Source organism: Plasmodium berghei (genome assembly GCF_900002375.2).
Source record: "Plasmodium berghei ANKA genome assembly, chromosome: 7".
NCBI lineage: Eukaryota > Apicomplexa > Aconoidasida > Haemosporida > Plasmodiidae > Plasmodium > Plasmodium berghei.
Window position 1 is genome coordinate 281,067 of NC_036165.2, and position 24,855 is coordinate 305,921.

At 23.2% G+C, this 24,855-nt stretch overlaps 9 protein-coding genes across 9 annotated transcripts; 4 read left to right on the plus strand and 5 right to left on the minus strand.

The window, feature by feature from the left end:
* Positions 1-1,086: 1,086 nt before the first annotated feature.
* On the minus strand, positions 1,087-2,307 carry PBANKA_0706500 (exonuclease, putative; the record flags this gene model as incomplete). The annotated part of the gene is made up of 1 exon (XM_034563968.1): positions 1,087-2,307. The coding sequence occupies one exon, from the start codon at positions 2,305-2,307 to the stop codon at positions 1,087-1,089; it is 1,221 nt and encodes a 406-aa protein (XP_034420811.1).
* Positions 2,308-3,313: 1,006 nt separating this feature from the next.
* On the plus strand, positions 3,314-5,701 carry PBANKA_0706600 (conserved Plasmodium protein, unknown function; the record flags this gene model as incomplete). Its single annotated transcript, XM_034563969.1, has 1 exon — positions 3,314-5,701. One exon carries the CDS (start codon positions 3,314-3,316, stop codon positions 5,699-5,701), a length of 2,388 nt encoding a protein of 795 aa, XP_034420812.1.
* A 1,257-nt stretch (positions 5,702-6,958) lies between these two features.
* Positions 6,959-7,918, minus strand: PBANKA_0706700 (dicarboxylate/tricarboxylate carrier, putative; the record flags this gene model as incomplete). The annotated part of the gene is made up of 1 exon (XM_034563970.1): positions 6,959-7,918. The coding sequence occupies one exon, from the start codon at positions 7,916-7,918 to the stop codon at positions 6,959-6,961; it is 960 nt and encodes a 319-aa protein (XP_034420813.1).
* A 966-nt stretch (positions 7,919-8,884) lies between these two features.
* On the minus strand, positions 8,885-10,825 carry PBANKA_0706800 (DnaJ protein, putative; the record flags this gene model as incomplete). Its single annotated transcript, XM_034563971.1, has 1 exon — positions 8,885-10,825. One exon carries the CDS (start codon positions 10,823-10,825, stop codon positions 8,885-8,887), a length of 1,941 nt encoding a protein of 646 aa, XP_034420814.1.
* Positions 10,826-12,045: 1,220 nt separating this feature from the next.
* PBANKA_0706900 (mitochondrial import receptor subunit TOM7, putative) lies at positions 12,046-12,597 on the plus strand (the record flags this gene model as incomplete). Its single annotated transcript, XM_034563972.1, has 2 exons — positions 12,046-12,093; positions 12,445-12,597. The coding sequence occupies 2 exons, from the start codon at positions 12,046-12,048 to the stop codon at positions 12,595-12,597; spliced, it is 201 nt and encodes a 66-aa protein (XP_034420815.1).
* Positions 12,598-13,340: 743 nt separating this feature from the next.
* PBANKA_0707000 (lipoate-protein ligase B) lies at positions 13,341-14,627 on the plus strand (the record flags this gene model as incomplete). The annotated part of the gene is made up of 1 exon (XM_034563973.1): positions 13,341-14,627. One exon carries the CDS (start codon positions 13,341-13,343, stop codon positions 14,625-14,627), a length of 1,287 nt encoding a protein of 428 aa, XP_034420816.1.
* A 1,106-nt stretch (positions 14,628-15,733) lies between these two features.
* Positions 15,734-17,218, plus strand: PBANKA_0707100 (inner membrane complex protein 1i; the record flags this gene model as incomplete). Its single annotated transcript, XM_034563974.1, has 1 exon — positions 15,734-17,218. One exon carries the CDS (start codon positions 15,734-15,736, stop codon positions 17,216-17,218), a length of 1,485 nt encoding a protein of 494 aa, XP_034420817.1.
* A 445-nt stretch (positions 17,219-17,663) lies between these two features.
* On the minus strand, positions 17,664-19,712 carry PBANKA_0707200 (alpha/beta hydrolase, putative; the record flags this gene model as incomplete). The annotated part of the gene is made up of 5 exons (XM_034563976.1): positions 17,664-17,764; positions 18,001-18,288; positions 18,397-18,434; positions 18,545-19,137; positions 19,227-19,712. 5 exons carry the CDS (start codon positions 19,710-19,712, stop codon positions 17,664-17,666), a joined length of 1,506 nt encoding a protein of 501 aa, XP_034420818.1.
* Positions 19,713-20,427: 715 nt separating this feature from the next.
* Positions 20,428-24,606, minus strand: PBANKA_0707300 (histone acetyltransferase GCN5, putative; the record flags this gene model as incomplete). Its single annotated transcript, XM_034563977.1, has 4 exons — positions 20,428-20,589; positions 20,679-21,190; positions 21,280-21,694; positions 21,781-24,606. 4 exons carry the CDS (start codon positions 24,604-24,606, stop codon positions 20,428-20,430), a joined length of 3,915 nt encoding a protein of 1,304 aa, XP_034420819.1.
* Between the last annotated feature and the right edge of the window lie 249 nt (positions 24,607-24,855).

Consider the following 24,855-nt stretch of genomic DNA (forward strand, 5'->3'; position numbering starts at 1 on the left):
TAAAAAATTATTTCATATGTAATTTCAATTAAAATGCTGAATTATATATGCATTACCATTGATAAAATATAATGCTTTCCTTTTTTCTACTCCTTTATATATAAAATACTGTAGCTTAAAATAAAACTTAAAATGCATACTTACGCTCTTTTGATAATCTATACACCTTTTTATATGCATAAAATCTATAAAAATTAGTTTTATGTTTTGTATCCTTATTACATTAAATCGTAAAAAAAAAGAAAAAAAGCGAAAAAAACATTAAAGATATAAAAACTTTAATTCATTATATTTAAAATTTGCTATAATATTTTAATATTTTTTTATCCTATATCGAGATCAAATTTAATTATAGCATCTGCACATGCTTAAATCGCACATGAAGAGTATCTTTTTTTCCTATACTTAAAAAAGTTCCAATAATACCTTACTACAATTATTTTAATGTTTACAAAATATATCATTCGAAGTTATCTTATAATATATAAATATTATTATGAGATTGCTTCTAAAAACGCGTGTATATTCGTAATACACATTTTATATATAGAAAGAAATACATAGAGATAAAATTTGCCATTACCATTAGAAACTACTTCTGAACCCGATAAAGTAAAATAGTGATGATCCACATATTTTTTCATGATTTTATTATTTATTAAAATTTACATAAAACATTTTAAAAAGTACAAAAAATATAAACCCCATTCTTCATAATGTTCATCTAGGACATTTTAAGAGATACATAAAAAATAATTTAAACATTAAGTTAATTATCCAATTAACTCAAATAAATAATATATAATATTCAAAAGCATTCAAATATGCATTTAATTATATTATTTATATAATTCTTTTTATTAAATGCATTAATGCTTTCATTATATTATAAAATATTTGCTAAATATATATATGACAAAAAAAACAAAAAAGCATACACGAATCTACACATATATCGTTGAAAAAAAACCTTTAATTATATATACATAGTACGTTGTAAACTGAACAAAAAGCCTAAAATAATCATAAATTTTCTTTATTATTTTGTCCAATTTTGTTCAATTATCATATATTCGTCACAAAACTTTAGGGTGAATTTTCATTGTCACAAAATTCAATCATAGGATCCACAATATTCTCATGAATTGACGGCTTGAACTTACCCCTAGGTCTTTCTTTTAAATTCCAATAATCATATACATCATCATGCTTGCATAGATACAAAATTTTTTGATCTATCGATTTATTACTGACTACACACATTACGACGTCCCCTACTTTTACATTATTAAATTGTGCAACCGATGACGGTGTGCAGGCTATTCCTTTTCTTGTACTATTCAATTTAAAAACACAATTTAATATAGATTTACTTACTAGCATGGCTTCTATTATATTTCCTCTTTTTGCTAAATCCACAGGCAATTTATAACGAGAATTAAGAAAACAGTAATTTACAAAATCTTTTGATTTTTCCAATACTTCTTTCTTAGATATTAATTTGTCAAATATTTTGTAAATAGGTAGTAAATATTTAACATTTTTTAAAGCATAAATAATGGAAATTTTACTTAATGGTCTTATTTCCCATATTCTTTCATTTTTATACATTTCTTTTTTTATATTATTTAAGCAATCATCTTTAAATCCTAAATAATCGTGTAAGAGGTTTAAAAAACTTATTTGATATATATCATTTTCTTTTTTTTTTTCCAATAAAAGCATATGTGCTCTTAACGTATCATAAACATTTTCAAACTTTATATCTAACTGGTTATATAAAGCAGAACTGTCTTCTCTACAATCATGAATCACTTTCAATGTTTTTTTATTTTCAATTATCTTTTTTACACTGTTTATAACAGACTTGTTTAATAAATCGAATATATAATATTTCTCAAACACTTTATCTTTCTTTTCAATTTCAGTATATATTTGCATTAAACATATTTTACCATATCGCCCTAAATTCGTCCCTTCAAAATCTACTGCAATAATATCATTACTGTTTATTTCTTCAGCTGCTTCTTCTCCCTCATTTTCATTTTCTATAACCTTAATGTCTTTATAATTGTTTGAGGAATCTTTGTTTGCTAATTTGGTTTTAATATTACCCTTATTATATTTACAACTTATTGCATCATCCTTTTTTTGCGAAATACCTGTTCCATAAAATTGCTTGCCCTTTCGAACAGTATTTACATTTTTTATATTTTTCAGAAAAATACTTTGAATTGTATTATTTAAAACAAAATTATATTTGGAGATTGTATATACGCTATTATATGTATGTTTTATTATCCTCATTCCCCTTTAATAAAATTCATACAAAAAAATAATAAAATAAAATCATAATATTTTAATACATATTAATAGAAATAACATATCACTTTTCTACAAAGCTAGCTGCTGCTTAGATAATGTATCTATTTCGCTTCTTTTTACACTCTTCACATATTTTACATTTTTTTTCTATAAAAAATATTCAGGATATTATTCGATTTAAATGGATATTCTATGACACAAGTCGATGTTATGGGTTACCAAAAAAAAAATATGGAAATAGGATGTATGGCTATCTAAAAATATTAATATATTATATACAAAAAAGTTATATTAAAAAATTAATGTATTATTAATGCAAAAATGTATATATTTTTTTTATAAAAGCTAGATGTAACAATATAAAGTGAAAAAAATATTAACATGTAAGGTTGTTATGCTAGAATAATTTTTTTTTTCTCTCTATATCATTTATTTTAGCTACTTGCACACAAATAATATAATTTACCACCAAAAAAAAATATTAATGCAAAAAAAAGACGCAAAATTGTTTAAGAAATAGGCTATATATTTATTTTATTAAAAAATTTATTATTTGTATTTTTTTTAATTTAATTAATCTTTATTTCTATAACATTAAGTAACACCTTATATATATATTTTTACTATTTAAAACTTTTAATGTGCATATTTTAAAAAAGCGAATATATTCGATATGATATATAATCACCGAAACATATTCTCTATTTATGATTGTTTTATGTTAATTTTATTATTTGTTTCTTCTCTTTTTCCATTTATTTAATTTGGGTTAAATTTTTAATCTTGTTGTACTCCTTCACCATCGTTGATATCATAATACAGTGCACACATATAATATATATGCATATTAACATCCTCAAACAATTTTTGATAATTATTATAAAAAAAAAACATTATTTTAAAATTTTCAGTTTCATATTCGTGTTCTATGATTCATTTTAACTAATATACCTTCGATTTAAAACATATTTTATTGATATTTTTTTAAATGGAGGAAACAAGTTGCATTCCAGCCTATAAAAACATAAATACCGACGAGTTGTACAGACAACAAGAAGACTATGCATTTGTTAATGATATAATAGCCAAACCATTTTTTTATGACCCGTATTTTAAGCAAGAGCATATTGGTCCTTATATTAAGGAATATTATCAGAGTTACAAATCCAATACGACTATGAAGAATTCTGTATATTCACCAGTTATTATGTCACAACAAAAATTAAATAAGCAATGTAATCCATTTGTATCGTACCCATACGGTGTTCCCGTGGGTGTAGAATATCAAATATGTTCCAAATGTAAATGCAAAAAAAGTAACAGGAATAAAAAAAATGAAAATAAAAAAGATCAAAACGCCCAAACATCAAAGAAAAGTTTCGAAAATAATTCCATACTTTTAGTTTCAAATTCATACGATGAAAACATTTCCAATACTCATACATATGTTAATAAAGAAAGTTGCTTTGATACATTTGATGAAATATCTATTACAAAATTTTCAATGGAAAGCGATGACATGATACCACTTGAAATTAATAATCATGAAAAATTACTCTCAAATAACTTGGAAACAATATATTTAGGGGAATGTAAAGAAAGCAAAGATCAAAAAAAATTTCTAGATGCACATGACGAACGTACTGTCAAAAAAAATGACAACCTATTTGAAATTTGTGATCATGACTACAAATTGAAGTATTATCCTAGTAATAATGAAAATGGATATACACTCCCAAAGGAAGAAATCGAAATAGATTATAGGAAAGAAATTATAAAGTACAATAATGTTCATTTCAATAGCAATGAGCACAATAAATATAGCCCAAATGAAAAATATTTTAACACAGACACTTCCAATTTGGAAAGGTATTCTTTTCCATATACACCAGAAAACAGAAATGCAAAACAACAAAATGATACTCAAAAAAGTATAAATGAAAAATACATAGGCAAGCATAATGATAGTGAAAAAATACATCAAATTAATGACGAAAAAGTCAAGAATAAAAAAAGTAAAGAATGTGAAATAATAAAAAAAAATCGGGACAATATAGATGATGATACGAATGAAAATTTTAGTTCAGAACAAATAAAGACACCAAATACTAAAGAAACGAGTACAAAGAATAATTTAAAGCAGGGGGGAAACTCAAAATACTCTACAAAACAGGTAAAAATATGTGAAGATGAAAACATTTTAAATAAATACAGTGTTATGAATAGTTTAAAAAAAAAAACAGTATCAAAAGAAAGTTTAAAAGAAAAACCAATACAAAAAATTTCACATGATATTCAAGAAAATGAAATAAATGAAAATGTGGAATATTATGGTAGGGCTTGTAAATTTAATAATTCTAAAAATGAACTCCCCAAAAAAGGTGTCATAACAATAAAAAAGGGTAAAGTAGGGCACAATAACAATGAGGATATATCTTTGATGAATGAAAATTATAATAAATATTCTCATTCTTCGTCAAAAAAAATGGCAAAGCATAGAAAATCTTTTATTGAAAAAGATAATACTACAATAAAAAAGAAGGGCGATAAAAAAGAGCTTAATTATGGAAGATCAAAGTTAGCTATTTCTAGAACCAAATCACTTAAAGTAAAAAGAGGTGGTACTATAAGTTTTCCACCAAAAAATTATAATTTATTTCAAAAAAAAAAAAGCATTTTGAATAAACAAAAATCTATGATTGAAACACAATTTAAAAAACAAAACACTATGTCGTTAAAAAGAAAAAAAACATTATCCAAATTAAATCCTACAAAGCAACCATATAAAATTTTCTTAAACAAAAAAAAAGTTATATGCACACAAAAAAGTCTTCATGGATTAGATAATAAGAAAAATAAAAATTTGGAACCCAATTCTAAAAAAATGCTTTCAAGATCAAAAACAAAGGTTTATGTTGATAATGATACGAAAGTTTTCAAAAAAGTTGACGTTAAAATGGTTTCAAAAAATATATTCAATCCAAACTTATCTATAGAAAGTTACAATAATAATGAAACTGATAATAAAAAAGGAGACACTGCTGTTTCTCAAAATACATTGAATGATGAATTAGACAATAATTTGAATAAGGTTGATAGTATATCGTCAAAAAATAAAGGAGAAAATGAAATTGTAAAAAAAAAACTAGATAATTCTAACGCAAACAAGATGGGTAATATCTCTATGAGAAATAGGTTAGATACTAATTCCATCAGAAATAAAGTGAAGAATAAAAAAAAAGAATTATTTGACAACATTATATCTTTAACTAAAAACATGAAATATCAGCCATTAAAAAAGAAATACAACAATAAAATAGACCCAAGTGATTTGCTATCCATAGAATCTAACAATAGTTCCGATGCACATTTTTAAGAATTTGAGTTAAACGCTATATATTATGATTTCTCGTTGAGGCGTTGGATATGGGAAAACAAATAAGGGAATATGAAACAAATTAATATAACGAATGGCCCGATATATAAAAAAAATGAAAATCTCCATATGAAATACCTTATATGCTAGCATTTTCTTCGACTTTTTTCATGCTCAATATTATACATATTTATTTTTTAGTGTGTATCATTTTTTTAATTTGCCAGTTTGATGCATTTTCCGATAACAAGGATATATAATAAGATTAACATTATTTTAATTTATTTATTTTTTCTTCTTTTCGTTCTCTTTTTCTCAATGTACTCGTTTTAATGAATACATCTGGTAAATGATGGCGTTTACAAATTGGCATATGATGTACTTGAAATGCATTGGAGAAAAAAAATAAGTACATGCAATAATCACATAAAATAAGTGGAATACCAAATCAATGCCCATCATATAATGATTATATGAGTCAATATAAGACATGAAGTTATTTCCTCTACAAACAATATATTAGCTATACTGTTATAAATGTCTAGCTAAAATTTTATATACTTTATGATTTGTGGATATTCGTAGCTATTGATAAGACAATGTTAAAACAATAATATATTTATTTAATGTTAATATTTAAATAGTCAAAAAATATTGGATATAAAATATAAAAATTGTCAATCAAAGGTTCGATAATATTAAAAAAGAAAATGCGTGTATGTAAATATACATATTCTTGAGGAAAGGCAAATAAATTCAATTATTAAACATTTATATTTCTTTTTCTTATTTTCCATTTGAATAATAATTATATTTTTTTAAACAAAATAACAAATAAGGTACAACAAATTAAAAAGAAAAAACAGGCCATCATGTTTACATATATATGCCAAACTACTCTATAACACATGTATGGTCCACGTCATATAATGCTACAAAAAAAATTATAACATATGAAACTGTGATATATATATTTAATAGACAAATAGGGGAATATATAGGTTTTAAAAAACGCTATATCCCGCTTATTATTATCATTATTTTATTAATAATTATTCCTTCTCAACACGCTTAGTAGTATGCCATACATCGATTTTTGTGATTTTGTTTTAATGAAGGTTTTAAAATATACGCATATGAAATTTGCTTATGTATAAACTAGTATACAATTTTTGGTTCTCTTTTCCATAAATAAGGGACATAGTTGCGCACATAAAGCATGGGCATATGGGGAGCAATAAAAAATATGAAGAATATCTATATGTGTTTGAAAAGATTGTTAAGATAATCCATGGTAACTAAAGTAATCATAGCATGTGGAGCTATACGAACATAATAAGTGCCATAACTGGCATAGAAAATTGAAATTCCTCCTTTTTTGTATAATTTATAAGAACAATCAAGCATATTTTTATAGGGCATTTGATTAGTAACTGGATCAACTTTCATTTTTTGCATACAAGTTTTAACAAAATCAAAAGGTAAACTCATCGTAACAGCAAAAAAACCACTGATCACACTAGCCACTAAATTTGTTTTCATACCAACTCCTAAATAATGCTCTAAATATTCTTTTGATTGATCATATGTAGATAACATACCCAAATTTAATGACATAGCTCTAGCAATAGTTGGAACTGATCCTTTCCATAATGAAAATATTCCTTCTTCTTTTGATATTCTATATATAGCGTTAAATATACCAGTATAGTTCCTTTTTAATTCTTTTGGTAATGTATTATCAGCTTGAAGTCTAATTAATGATAAATCTGCTGGGTTTCCTAAAAATGCACCTATTCCTCCAGCTGCTAATGCACAAACACATTTTTTATAAAAGGGCAATGGTTCACCTTCATTTTTTACTATATCTGAAAAGGTACGAAATAAACCTAATCGTCCTGTTGTATATATTATTTGTCTAGTTAAACCTGCATCTAACCCTTTATATAATGAGAACACACCTTCATTTTTTATAATATTTTTTGCTATAATAAATGGATTCTTTATTGCATTTTTTCCTTCTGCATTTAATTGAATTCTTACTTTTACCATATCAAGGGGTTGGATACAGAAAGTTGCAAACATTCCACTCATACCCCCAATACAAAATGGTTTTATTTTGCTAATAATACTTTTCTCATTCTTTACATTTTTTATTTTTTTCATATCAGGACTAGAGCTAGATTCAAGGTCATATGCCGCTATATCATTATTCATTTTGTTTATATATGCCAAAATTCAAAAATTTATATTCTTTTATAAATTGTTATTTATTTTATTATTTTTTTTTTATTATTATATTTATTATCAATGCTTACAAAGTTATGATGTTTTTTTTCTTCTTACTTTTCAATATACCCTTTGAATATTTATAATAATCATAAATTGTGGGGAAAAAATATACATTTCCTAAAGCTAATATTACTGTAAAATAATGTATATGCAGCATATGTAAGTACACTTATATTACATACATTAATGGAATGATGCAACTAAATAAAGAAGTATTTTATAAAATATTCACAAAAATATAAATAATTAAATATGGGAAAAATAATATGCATATATATAAAATAAACAACAAATATGAATAATAAATTAATTTAAGAAATGAATAAAACATGAAAAATTTTAAATGAATAAAATAAAAATCGTTGTAATGTACACTTATATATCTCACATTCATATGAATGTATAACCTGACTTCTTTCCTTTTTTCATTATCTTTTTTTAATTCCCTTTCAATATAAAATGCCCACAAATTTAAAAATAAAATTTTGATATTTCCACGGAATTATTATTATAAATGAATAATAAAATCAAATAGTTAAATATGATAAATAAGTTATCGTATATAAAAATATGAGCATATGCATGCATAATTAATTTGGGGCATATCCATAAAGCATATCCCCAAATTAAAAAAAAAAAAGTTAAGTTCTTACATAGGTAATATTCTTAAATATTTCTCCAGTATAAGTGTTGTCATTAATTTAACAAAAAAAAAAAATAAATAAGCGCGATCATAATGCAAAATTTGTAAACACATAATTGGGAATGCATACAATAATAAGACAAACAAATAGTTATATTGCCATTTAATTTGATGGAAGCTTGTAAAAAATTTTATATTCCCATTTATAAAAGCATACATAATTTATTTGCTACTCCATAATATATATACTAATTAAATAACATAAAAATATCTGTTATGCTTGTAAGTAAAAGTGTTGCACTAAAAATTGAAGACAAATATAAATATTTCATTTTTCCATATTTCTTAAAATTGGGATATAATATTAAACCTATTAATGATGATAAAATAATTTGCCCCTTTGAAAATTTTCTAAACAAATAATAAAGTTTATATGAAAATGTTTTTTTAGTATTATAAAAACAGTTCACATTAATAGGTTGAAAATGATTAGGAATTTTTTCAAAATTTAAAATTTCAATATCTTTATAAATATTTGAAAGAAATGATATATCATTTTTATCTTGTGAATAGTTACTCAAATTTTTTATTTCGTTAATAAGAGCATATGAATTTGCAGAATAATCTAATAAAAATGCATCATACATATTAATTTTCGAATCTCTAATAAATTTTAAAAAAGCTCCTGTCACATTTTTTCTTAATATATATACAGGTTGGATAAACAATTGCCCCTCTGAACCTTCACTTCCTAATTTTGAAATATAATGCGTGTATGAACTATTTATATTTTTATATATTTGTTTTAAATAATTTATATTATGTTCATTATTTATCTGATCAATTATAATAGCATAACAATAAGTGTGTCTAGATCCAACAGTTGAGCAAACTGAATCAACATTTATAGAATTTATTTCAATGATACTATTTCGTAATGCATCTGTATATACATGTTTAATATTACTTGAAGATATACGTCTAATTGTTTTCACTTTGCTATTACTATTTACTAGTAAAAAATAATCAATCTTTTTATTTTCTGCTATATATTCTTCTTTTTTTATACTTAATTTTTTTAAAGAATTTACAATTTCTTCCTTTAATCCTTCATTTGAAATATTTTTTATTTCATCATATTTTATCGAATAAGTATTATATATATTATTAAATTCAAAGGCTATTTGCTTTACGGGTAAACTCTGTTTTGTTTTATTGCTCAATAAAACTACCATATTATTTTTATCTATATAAGTACTAGTTATAGCACCATTATCCCCCTTCTTTTTTATTTCCACAAAATTTTTACGATAATCATATGCTTTGTTAAGTGATTTTATATCATATATATAACTTGGGTAATAACTAGTTATAAAGTTTTGAAAATCTTTAATACTAGCATTATATATATTTGAATAAATTTGATAAGAACCATCAGGTGCTAAAATGTATATTGTTGGATATATTTTAACATTAAATGGAACTTTGTTATTTATTAATTTTTTATCAGTCAATGAATTTATTCTACCAAATGATATATATTCATGATATTTATCAAAAGCTTCTTCCCATATTTTTGAAAAACTTAATGATAAACTATCAGTATCTGAATAAACTTGTATTATCCAATATTTATTTGAGTTTTCAACTAAATCTGTATAGTTTTTCCAATTTAAATTTATACTATTTGACTCAATTAATTTTAAAACTTTTCCTCTTGAATTATCATAAGCTTGTTTTAATCGAGAATCGGATAAAGTTTTATATGCTTTTGTTATATCTCGGAACTTCTGATCACAGTCTTTACAATTTTTATTACTATCAGGATGGTATTTTTTTGATAAATCACGATAATTTTTTTTTATTTTTTGTATATTATCACCTTTTTTACATTTCAATATTTCATAATAATCAAAACTATCTCCTTCCTCTAAGTAGGATTCAATTGAATATTTTTCTTCTAAATATTTAAAAGATATAAGTACAAGGAATGATAATATAATACTTATCAAAATAATATTATCACGTATAAACTTTAGCTTGTTCTTATATACTTCTGTAATACTATGTCCTTTCCCTTTTTTGTTATTATTTTCATCTTTACCCTTATTCCCTTTACCCCCAAAATTCTCAATGCTTTCGCTCGACCCTTGAGGTACTATATTTTCATTTCCTGATTTCCGTTTCATCTTTTATCACCTTTTCAATATTCACACATATATATATGTGTATATATTGATATTCGTATTGATCTTATAGATCTGGGCTATTAAATGAGTATATATATATATATATATATATATATATATATATGCGTGTGTGTGTATGTAATTAGCTCAACTGGGAAACAGCAAAAAAGGTAAAATAGCTAATCTACTTATTTATATGCCCCTTTATATCGCTGAAATATTTTATATAATTTGTATGTATATTTTTTAAGTAAAAATACTCAAAATTAAGTTTTAATAAATCAGCACAAGCTGACTCACATTTAAACGAATATTCTTGTTTTATGAATTAAAATATCCAACATATAAATATGCTTAAACAAAAAAAAATTATAAAAAGCTAAAAATTAAAAATCACAAGATATAAATTAATAATACTGTTGCTACAATAAAAAAAAAAGTTACATGTAAAATATAACAATACAATGATAGTAAAACATTTTAATAGAGATTATTACAATATCATCAATCAACTAAAACGCACATGCTATGCTTATAAAATTTGTGTAAATTTTTGATTTTAATTTATTACACGTAACATTTCAACCCTATTAATATATCTCTTGATTATTCATTCATTTTTTGCTTTTTTTTGAATTATATTTTGTTTGTGCATATTTATTAATTTTGTTTTTTTTTACATAAAATAGTGTATTATTACTTGTTACTTATTACTCATAGCGTATTGTTTTTTTTTGTATCACCTAAAAAAAATAATATGCAGATTGAATAAGAAAATAAGCATGTATCGTAATTAATATATCCCTTTATTATTTTTGTTAAAAAAAATTAATATCTCCTTACAAAAATATTTAAAAAAAAAATATAAAAGCACTTTTTACTTCACTTTAAATTTAATATATATGAATAGAACTTGTAAAACGAGCTAAAAAAGCAAAGTTCGATTATTTATTTTTATATACCATTCCCAATTTTGCAAATCCAAAAAGAAAGGGAAATCGTAATAAACAAAAAAAGAGGAAGGGAATTCATAAATATATTATTATTGATATTATTTATTATTTTTTCCTTTTTTTATTACTATTATTTTTTCTATTATTATTTATTATTTTTATTTCCTCATTTGGAAAAGATAAACATATAGACTCACCATAAAAATAATACCCATAAATTATTATTATAAAACTTAAAACTATTAGCATTTTTTAATAAATACAAACATGAAGGGAAAAAAAAGTGGCGCCCTTGCTAAAAAAATTAGTGACATGGTAATTTATACGTATATAACAACTTTACCTACTCTTTACATTTTAGTTGTATATTAATTTTATTTTATAAGCGTGTAACGATATCTTTTGAATAGCTCACAATAAATATGTATATACTTCGTTACATATATGAATTTATCAATTTATATATCCTTAATTGCCAACCAATACACATGACTATATATGAATATATATATGCATATTCAATTTTCTTTACACATTTGATGTATTCAGTTTAAAAACAATGTGTTGCATTCACCTTTAAATAACTTATAACCATGTATATATATGTTCACTTCATTAATTATTTAAACAGTTTCCATTTTTTATGCCATTTATTTATATCATCAGACATACTTTTTGGCAGTTAAGGCTTGCGATTATATAATAAGGCCCTTTTTGTGTTATGGCTTCACCCCACTGATATTTGGATATGGGCTTTATCATAACAATGAATTTACACCTAACCCTTTTAAATTAATACCAAAAATATTAATAGGGTGAAATATGAAATATTTTTCAAATCATTCTTTGGGCCTATATAAATAATAGGTTTCACACTCGCGCATACACATATATTATATATATATATATATATATATCATGTGTATATATTAAAAAGTATTTGTTCAAATGTATCACAATATACAATTATAAATTACAAGTTGTATAATATATATATTAGTTATGTATTTTTTTGTGTATGCTCATATTTTAAATTAAATTTATAACACCAATTAATATTAATAATTTTTTTGTTTGTATTTTCAACTTTTAACACAACTTTTTAATTACATACAATTAACGAAACCCTTTTATTAATTTTAAATTTTATATTAAATATTTTCGAATAAAAAAAACATGCAAACTACTAAATTCAAATACAACATTCTCTCTTAAAAATATATAGAGAAAAATCCGATTGATTGACTTTTTTTTATCATATTTTAAAAAATAATTTAATAATTTCAACAAATTCAAAAAGTATACATGCGATATTTTTAATAATTTATAACTTTAGAAATATTCAAAGGTAAATTATTATTTGTTATAGCTATAAGAAAAAATATGTATGCTTATATGAATTATGAGAAATATGAAAAGAGCCTTTAGAGGATAATGTATATTTTAAAGTTATATGTGCATATATAAGTCTGTATATATAGGAAAATGCACCATCTATTCATAAAAAAATTAAATATTCCCATGATTTTGTTCATTTTAAGTGTGCATGTCATTTAGATTAAATGATTAAAAAATTGCTCATCGTCCAATTGTCTTTACACATATTGTTATTTTGCAATACAAACAAAATAAAAAATGGAAAAAATAACTTGAAAATACCATGGTGTAAACCTAAAGGACTAAAAACAAAAACGAACAGAAAAGCATACATCGGAATTGCTAGCAGAATAAATATTAAAAAATACACAAAACAAAGAACATATTTGAGTAATGAAATATTTATTTTTGATTTTAGTAGAAAACTTATAAACTATAATCTTGCCTTCGAACTACAAAACTTTTTACACCAATCCAAAATTATGTTACAACATGAAAACAGTTTAAATTCATTCGAATTAGACAAATTTAAAAGATTAAAAAACAAACTTGAAAAATATGATTTTTGTTTTATACTTCAACACCCCACGTGCTATACATTAGGAAGCTCTGCAAATCCCAAAGATATACTTTTAAATGAAGCAAATTATTATATTGAAGAATTGGGAAATATATATAAAAACTCTTATTTATATATAATTCAAAATTTTATCGACAAATTTAAAAATATTAAAGATGAAATAGATAAATCTGAAAATTATGATGAAAAAAAAGACTATTTCCAAAGTTTTGAAAAGTATATAAATGATCAAAATAAAATACCCATATATCGTATCAACAGAGGTGGAAAAGCAACATTTCATGGACCAGGACAATTAGTTTTATATTTTATATTTAATTTAAAAAATTATTCTTCTAATTATGCTAAAAGATATATTAATATTACCAAAGAAAATTATAATAATTCAGATAAAAAATATATAACACACAAAAACAATGATTATCCATTAATCACTGAAATTAATCCTAATCCTTCAGTACATGTAGAACATTTATTTGATCTACATAAAACAATAATGAATTTCCAAAAAGTTGGTATGGACATTATAAACAAATTTTCAATCAAAACACATACAAAAGATGATTCAATTGGCGTTTTTTATAATGAAAAAAAACTTATATCAATTGGTCTTAAAATCAGAAAATATATATCTATGCATGGTATGTCATTAAATTTTAATGTTAATAAAAATTTTTTGAAATATTTATTATCATGCGGTATGGATCATAGCAATTATATTTCACTACATGAAATCGAACAAATAATGAAAAAGGGGAACATTGGAAAAAATCCAATAGCTATACATAATTCATTGTTAAATGAATTGACAGCTAACTGTATACAGTCACTAAAAAAAAATTTTAAAGCCAAAGTAAAAATAACAAATAATATCGAGGATATATTTGCTTAATCTGATATTTTTAGTCTTTCCATTTTTTAAAAAGTGTATTAAGCAAAAATATGCATTTTTTAGAGCAATTATTTTTTTAAGACAGCTGATTAAATATAACATTATATAACAATTTAGCTCATTTTCAATGATTTTTCTTTTAATTAATTTTCGTGAATGTGCATTTTGATTAATTATTATTTCGTAATGTTACTAAAGCTATTCAAAAAATGCATACATATGTATGCATACACTATAACCCCTTTAACTGAAAATGTAATTCACAATTTATAATCGGCCATTGTTAATTATTGAAATAAAAATCTAAACATATTTAGTATGCACATGTAATAAATTTTTTTTTCTAGCTAAAAAACTTTATAAGGTGTATGTAAAATTTAAATTTTGTATGAATAGTTCAGGCATATATTTGTATTTCTCAGCTATATTCATAATATATTATGCCTGAATAAAATTATGGCATTCCATGATCATATAATAAAATACCTATTAAGTATATATAATGTTTTAGGTAGCTAACTTTGTGTGCGTTTTTTTTAACAAGCCAACAACATCATTAATATAACATTTTTTTCAAATATGTGTATATATATATTATTTTTTTTTAATATGTATAAACGGTATTTACTCAATTTTTATTTTAAATTATGATTTTATTATAATATGTTGTATTATTTATTTGGCTTATTTATTAATTTATTTATTTTATCCTTCTTTTAATATTTATAGGAAAAATATTGTATCGCCACACATTTGTTTCCAATATTTTGTATTAATATTATTATTTATTGTCTTATTTTAAATTAATTTTTGCAATTTGTTCCCTTTTTAAAATATTTAATTTCTCAATAATTTATGTAAATATATTTTTATATTGTTTAAAATACTACATCCTCCAGCCAAAAGTGCATATTATAAACGCATATTAATATAGTTTGATTTGTGTCTATAAAAAAAATATATATACATTTTACGTTTTCCAGTCATTTTATTTCAGCATTTTATTTGTTTTACCATATTTTTTTCTTTTTTTTTAATCAATATTATAACTGGTATAATTGTACTAAATTATTATATCTTTATTTACTAAAAAAATTATCTAAAAAATGACATCTCAAATGGAAAACCCAAATCCTTCTAACGTGCCATACACGTTTGAACATTCGAAAAATCTCGGAAACAAAATTCTCAAGCCAATACGCCAAGAAAAAGTTGTTAAAGTACCTGTAACTAAATATGTAGAAAAACTCATAGAAAAAGAGGAAATCAAATATGTAAATAAGTATGTTGATGTTATAAAACCAATAATCACATATAAAACAAAACACATACCCAAGCATATATATTTAGATAAAATCAAATATGAACCTAAATTAATAGAAAAAGAAAAAATTATCCATATTCCGAAAATAGAATACAGAAATAAAATTATAGAAATACCAATATATGTCCACAAAGAAAATATAATAGAAAAAAAAGTTCCAATAATAATCGAGCATGTTATACCAGTTCTTAAAGTTAATAAAATTGAAAGAGAAGTTTTAACTGATATGATCCAAATTCCCGAAATTTGCAAAATGCCAAAAAATGAAGATACTATGAGAAATGAAGTTTCGTCAAATAAATTAATAGAAGAAAATAAAGCTTCCGTAATAGGTATAACAAAAGAAAATACAGATATTTACAACAAAGAAACATATAGAAATGTAGATTCAATTGAGGAACCGGTTGTTATTAATGAACAAAAGGAATTTTCCAATTACGAAAATGAAAAAATAAAAAGAGATGATATAAGCAATTGCTCGATCAGTAAGGCACCATCTAGTGAAGATTCTTATAAGGTAACAATTGATCGCAAAAATGAAACAATGTATAATGATGAAACAAATGAAGATGCTCGTTATGATGAAATTCCAGAAAATGCCTCCAATATGATTAACCATGAAATCAATTCAAAAACACAATTACAAAATAATTTAAATGAAAATTATTATGATGTAAATGAAAATCGTAGAAATCAAAACATATCTCATCTTAGCATACACTTACCTATGAGCCAAATGGTGTCTCGTGAATCCGTTGAACAAGCTTATACAAATATTTCTCATGATAATAACAACAATAGCTATGTTCCCTCTTTAAATCATTTAATAAAAAATAATAAATATATTAACTCTAATAATATGGATAATAGATATTCTGAGAGAAACATAAATGATTTAATAAATAGTCAGTATGTTCAAGAATCCTTCACTGCCTCAAGAAGAAATATACCAACAAATGCAAATGGAAGCATGTCACAGCAATATCATGAAAATTTAAAGAATTACATTGAAATAGATCAACAAAAAACACACATCCCATCAAATATGAACATTTCTTGCGAAAATTATTCTGTATCACAGAAAGTTTGTAATAATACTAACCAAATTGGCGTAGACAAACAAAATTTTACTCCTTATTATGCTAATAGTAATGGACAAGCAATTGTATCTGTGCGTCCAGCAACAATCCTAGAATATTCCCCAAAGCCAAGAAAATTCAAATCTAGATTTTGCAATATAATGAATAAATGTTGTGGTGGTGAATAACCATCTGTTAAATAAATAAATAACTATATGAATGTATGCATATATAATATCTACTCATTTCCCCATGCTTAAATAATGTCTTTGTTTTCGTTTGATAGCCTTAATATTTTTTTCTATGTGTTTTTTTTGGTACTTTTTTATTCGAATCACAAAAAAAAATTAATAAAAATGTTATACATATTATATAGATTATAAAAAATTAAAATATTATATATAAAACAAAAAGCTGCCGTTGTACAGGTGTATATATGTTAAGAGTAAATCCTAAAATAGCATAACTTAATAAAAAAAAAATAAGAATAATAAATTATATCAAAGAATAAATATATAGGTTGAAAAATTACAAAATGTATCATAAAAAATTATTAATCATCCCTATTTTTTGATGCATATACTTTTGTCTATATAAAGAATGTAGTGCGTTATAGGAAAGGAAATATGATTATTAATTTTTTTGGAGATTTAATGGGCAATCTTCCTTGAAATATGTAATAGAACTTTGCAAGTTGCTATTCCATGTTAGAGACTTTTTATAAGTATTTTTATCTAAAAAAAGTAAAGAATAAAAATTAAATAAATAAGAACAAAGGAAATGATTGTAAACAGAAAATTAACAGAAGTAGTAATCGTAATCTTTATAAAATACTATATCATAAAAAAAATTTAAATATTTTGCATCAAGAAGGAAAAAATATGCACAAGATTCATGAAACGGTTTTATGGTTTTCAACTTTTTTATTTATATAGTTCACCATGTAATTATATTTTTTCTTTTGTCATACTTGATTTTAAAGAACTTCGTGAGCTTTGCATATGCAATAATTTGAAAGGTTTTTCGCTAGTTCCTTGAATTTCTTCAAATTTATTATTATGTTCATTTAATTTGTTGAATTTATCTATATAATAATATGTGTGCATGTGATTATTTTCAGTTGGATTATCTAGCATATTATCGTCATCTGAAAATACATCTTGATAATCGTTAGAAAATCCTGAACTGTTAATTTGGCCACATGCTTGTATAGAATCATTATTATTTTCTTCTGTTTTAAATGTATATTCATTTTCGTCTACAAGGGAAAAATGAAAATAAAAAAATAAAAAATTAATGTCCATTTCTCGCAACAAATAACTGTATAGTACCATTTCTTTGTCCATATTTGGATCAAGGAACTTACAGACTTTTGAGGTACGCAAAGAATCCACAGTGGATTGGCTAAATTGTTAGAAAACATAAATTAATGAATAAAAAAACAAATAAATTAGCATATATGTATGTACATATAAGTTTGATAAATATTCACGGTTTTTATACTCTTAATTTACTTTAAATATGTGGAAGAACTAAGCGAAAGCTTTGACTGATATTTAAAACAAACAAACTTCTTTACTTTGTCAATTATTTTATTTTTTTGATTAATTTTTTTAGTTATTAATCTATCAATATAATCAAATTCATATGCATACTTTTCTCTTAAAAATGTAAATAATTTATAATATGTAGACAAATCAAATATTTTATCTCTTATATCATTTTCAAAATTATAACTATATAATATAGATTTCATAGCTATTATTAATTTACTATCATATGTATATGCTTCATATGGTTGTGATCCTTTTTCGGCTATGTAAATTATTTTTTTTGCTTTTTTCTGCTTATATGCTAAATATAATGAATGAGCAGGATGAACAATACTATCACTTTTTGAAATTATATAAATCGTTGGAATTGTTATGTCTTCAATAAAAAATACTGGACATACATTATTTATATCGTAGTTAAATTTTTTTTTTATTTTTCTTCTTGTAAAATATAAACAAATATTTTTGAAAATTATTTCATTTTTTTTTTTTGCACACAAGTTAAATGTTGTTTTATACAATTCAATTAAGGATACAAAAGGGGATTCCAAAATCTGGGAATTCGAAAAAAAAATGAACAAAATAATATGAATAAACAAAAAATATTATTATAAGAAATAAACTTTTAATATTATTTTATTACCAACATCTTTATATTCCGATCCAAAGCGGCTGCTATTATCGAACTCGCTGCTCCGGAATGTTTTCCCCAAAGAACAATATTTTTTATTTTTTCTACATTTCTTAAATGATTTAAAATTAAATATAAGTCTTGGCTTTCATTCCAACCTTTCGTTGAATAATATCCATCTGACAATCCACAACCTGCACAATCAAATGAAAAAACTGAGCATTCACAAACTAAAAGAATATGTAATATATCTAAAACTTCTAATTGACAACTACTAGTAGAATGTGTGTATATAACACAAGGTGTATTTTCACTATAATTAAAAGGTGTAAAAAAACAACATCTTAATTTTTCTCCTCTTCGATTTTTTATTATTATATCCCTTCTATAATAGTTTTTATCATAAAAATGCAAAAAAATTGGACCTAAAAATGCTTCATCATATTTATCTCTTGGGTGTCTTAAAAAAAACATAAGCAATTCGTATAAATGAAACATGTCCTTGGTCCATTCAAAAATTTATTTAATTTGATAAAAAAATTTCAAAGTTATTTCTTAAATTAATTCTTTAAATATATGTTGCAAACTTTTCTTCTTATTTTATTTTTAGAAAAATGTTTATCTTATTCTGGGCTCCCCATATATATTACATCACCTATTATGCTTGTCAAATTCGATATTTTTACTTTTATTTTATTTTACTTTCGTATTTTTAGTCAAAAAATATGTTTCGCATTCTATATAATCCTATTAAATTTTGTTTTCTTTCAAAAAAAATTTATATTCACATTTATGAAATAAAAAAATATAAAATATATGCACATATTTCTGACTGCATATTATTATGTATTTTTCCCTTTTGTAAATATATGCAATATATTATTATTATTAATAAAAAAGAAAAAAGACATACGGAATGACAAATATGCCCGTAAAATGTATAGGCATAATAAAAAAAAATTAATCAAAAATATTATTTTCTTTTTAAATAAAATAAAAAATATATATTTCAATTAAGTTTGAAGTTGGCCGGAGTTCAAGGCTAAGGAGTAACAATTAAAATGACAAAAAAAAAAAAAAAAGAAAAATTAAATGGAAAATAAACAAGCTTGACCTAGTGTTCCGCATTTATAACTATATACGAATATCCTCTGTTTTATTTATCTCAATAAATCTCAAACATATATATGTATATGAATGCATGGGTAGGCGGTTACTTTGCCATTTCGCTAATTTCTTCATATTTGGGCCAGATTAAAGCTTGTAATTCATTTGCATATTTAAAGTATATCGTTGTCGGAGCATTGTATAATCGACAGTTATCAAACATCCTCTTTAGCTCAATTCCAAAGTCCTCTTTCGTCTTATATTCACCCTGTACAATATGGGGAAGAAAATGTGAAACGAAAAATGTGAAACAGAGAACAAAAAATACAAAGAGCGAGGGGTTAAATGCAAACTTACATGACGAGCTTTCCTTCGCATCGTTAAGATATCAGTGGGTTCTTTAATGATATCATAATAATCTGGGGCTTCAGAAAGACTAACTGGTTTTAAAAAAGGCCAAGCAGATTGCTGTTTTTCCAAATAATCAAGAACATTTATAATTTGATCTTTTAATTGAATTTCTTTATGATGCGTTTTTTTTGTTGTCATATCTTTATATTCTTTTTTCCATCCAATTTCCAATAAACCTGGAATATTATTAGGGTGTAAATTCCCTCCTTTGTTTTCAGTAAAATAATTTAACCCTTTAAATATAATTTGTGGCTTTATAAAATGTATTGCCTTTTTTACTGTTTTTTTTTGTTCATATAACATTTCAGATAATCTTAAATAATTTATATTTGGAAATATATAGCATTCCATTAATGTCCCTCCATCATAATCTTTTATATATCCAAACCATCTTTCTTTTGGCATCGAAATTTTTTGAGAAAATCCTTGTTTTCTAAAATACCCTATGGCAAAGTTATCTAAAAAAGTAAAAAAATAAATTCAGGGTTAAATTAATCGACAAAGTCATGGATACAACCAAGCGAAAAAAAACTAAAATATTATTTACCTGCATATGTTAGAAAATATTCAATTCCAAATTTTTTAACATGCTCTTTTAAATGATTCATAAGTCGAGTTCCATATCCTTTAACTTGCTCTGTTGATGTAACTGCTAAAAATGCAATTTCAGCAAACTTCTGTTCAAAATATGGTCTAAAACAAACACCACCAATTACTGTATTTTTTTTAAGTAAACAAAATGTATAATGGTTCCTATCAAATACCAATCTGACAATATACTCTCTAGGCATTTTAGGTAATTGTCTTGAAAATATATTTTTTAATGTTATTAATTTAATTAAATGATCTGGCTCTCTGTCATTTGTTATACATTCAAAAGTTATAATTCCCATGTTTTCTTCTTTTGCTCCTCCAGCGTCTCGATGCAAATATCCCAATCCAGTTTCTGATGGTAATAGGGACTGTTTCAAAAAAAAAAAAAAAAATATATATATATATAATATCATTGACAATATATAAAGTCAAAAAACGATATATAAAAAAGTACCTGCAGCTTGTCGCTTTGCTTTGTTGCATTCAAAAAGAGCATCAATGCAACATTGATAGGAATATCTGATTCCAAGCAAATATGAAGAAAAAAATATTTTATTTTTTTTTTCACTGCTGTTTTTTTCAAGTCTTCAATTATACTATCATAATTACATAATAAAACAGTATGTAAAAAATCCCGTGAAAAACATTTGCTTATAATATTTCCACTTGATTGTTCTTTTTTTAAAAATAATTTCCATTTTGAATATATTGTTTCATAATTAGGATCATAAATTAAACCTGGATTACTTAATCTTGTATTTACTGGCATTAGTTGTTGTAAATTTAATATAGAACAAATACTTTTTGTTATTTCACTTAATATATAATTATTTTCATTATCATTCATTTTTTGTCTCAAACTATTATTATTCATAGATTTTTCTGTATTATTTATGTTAACATCTTGATCTATTTCAATATTTTCATTTCCTTCATTTTCAATTTTTTTTTTTTTTTTTTTTTGTATTATATTATCATCATTTCCATCATCTTGATCAATTTCTTTCCCATCAATATCATCACTATTTCTTTTATTTTTGTTGTTTTCTTCTTTTTCAATTATTTTTTCAGAACATTCTAATAATATATCGTGCTCTCCTTTTGGATTTTTATCTGAATCTATTGTGTTTGTTTCTCGATAATTTGTAGTTTCATTTTTTAACAAATTTGAAACATTATCGTCTTCTTTTTCTTTATATCCTAAATCTTCATTATTATAAAAATCAGTTAAGTATTCATGTAATGAATTTTTAACAATATAATAAATTATATTATATATTTTTTCATGATTAGCTAATTTAGAGCAATATTTTCCATTTACAAAATATGAACTTAAATCTATTCCATCTACATTCTTTAAATCTATATTATCATTAAATTTTAAGTTTTCCATACGAATATTTTTTATTGTATTTTTATTATTATTATTATTTTCTCCCTCAATATTATTTATATTTTTATTATTTGAACTTTTAATATTATTTTTTTTTGTATTTTCATTACCTTCATTATCTTTATTACTTTTTTCTTTATCAATAGATATCAACGATTTTTTTTTATTTAAATTTCCATCTATATTATTTGGAATTACATTATTATTATTATAAGGTGAATTTCCTAAAATACCAATTATAGCACTAGATGGATTTGTAATATTTATATCATTTAAGGAATTATTATTAATTCCATTTATTTGTGTATTTATCATAAAATTGTTTGAAATATTCGGGATGTTTGTCATGTTATTATTTATTATATTTCCTATATTATTATATGATGGTATCATATTAAAGTTATGTGAATTCATAGGGAAATTCATGGAATTAAAATTATTCATATTTTTCATTATCATTACATTATTATTATTATTAATACGATTTATATGACTAGCCATTATTTTGTTATAAACATTTGGATTGTTTCCAATATTGCTCATGTTATTTATATCCACTCCGTCTGTTTTTGTAAAATCTTTTTTTCCATCATTTGAAATTCCATTGTTGTTATTATTATTATTTACATTATCATTTCGATATTCTTCTTCATTTTCTTTAATCATAATTCCATTTCCTGCTTTTCCTGATTCATTTATTTTATTTCCTCTATATATTTTTCCTGATGTAGTTAAATTAAAATTTTTAGGTCCCATTATTAAATTTTTATTAATATTAAAAGGATTGTTCATATTATTATTAACATAATTTCCACTTATTATCATTTTATCATCTCCTTGGAATACATCATATTTGATATTATTTCCATCTATATTTCCAATTATATTATTAGTTTTATTTGTCACATTACTATTCCCAATTATATTATCATTTTTTGTATTTATTTCTATTATATTTTTAATTTTTTCATCATAAAATAGTTTTGATAAGTTATTCATTTCATTTTTTACATCCCCAACATTTATATTTCTGAAATCATTTACATTATTTATTCCATTTAAACTATCCTTTATTTCATCATTTGTATTCACATTTTCATCATTATTATTATTTTCATTTCTCAATTTTTCATTTTCATTTTTTTTTTCGTCTTCATCATTACCACACTTTTTTTTATCTTTCCATCCATTACCGTCATTTCCATCTTCTCCATTCCCATTTTCTTCATTTCCATTTTCTTCATTTCCATTTTTTTCATTTCCATTTTTTTCATTTCCATTTTTTTCATTTCCATTTTTTTCATTTCCATTTTTTTCATTTCCATTTTTTTCATTTCCATTTTTTTCATTTCCATTTTCACAACTACACATTCGAATTTCATCAGTATATCTTAACAATTGTTGCGTATTTTGTTCGAAATATTTTTTATTTATTATAGTTAAAAATGTATTCCTCTCCAAAAACATATTCCCAATTGTTTTATCGTTTTTTTGGCTATACTTTTCATACTGATGATTTTTGTTTTTTTTTATTTGGCAATTTATACTAGATTTATCATTTTCCCAAGTACTTATAGAATTATTATTTATAGATGTAATAGATAGGATATATTGCATATATATAGATAGTGGATATGCATGTTTCCTGTTCGAATTTATTTGAAAATTTTCGAAGTTTGGATTATTTCCTTTCACATTTTTGACATAATTTAACAGATTTATTCTCTCTATATATACCTGATTAGCAATATCATTTATTTCTGTATATATATAATAAATATTCCCAATAATTTGAATCAAATCTATATAATTGTAAATATTTTCACTTTTAAAAAAATTATGATAAGGGGGAAACCTACTGTTTTCATTGGTCACAATACATTCCATTTTTTGTTTCATCCGCTATATTTTTTCATAATGAAATAAAAAAAAAAGTAAAAAAAAAAAGTAATAATAGTATGATATTTTAGTATTGGGAAAGCCCAAATTATATATATGAAAATTTTTTTTTTTTTTTTTTAATTTTAATTTCAAAAAAATATATAAAACTAATATATTTTTAAAAAGTTACATCCATCAAGTTTCCATTTATTATTATTATTTTTTTTTCTTTATAAAAGCAACCTTGACAAATAA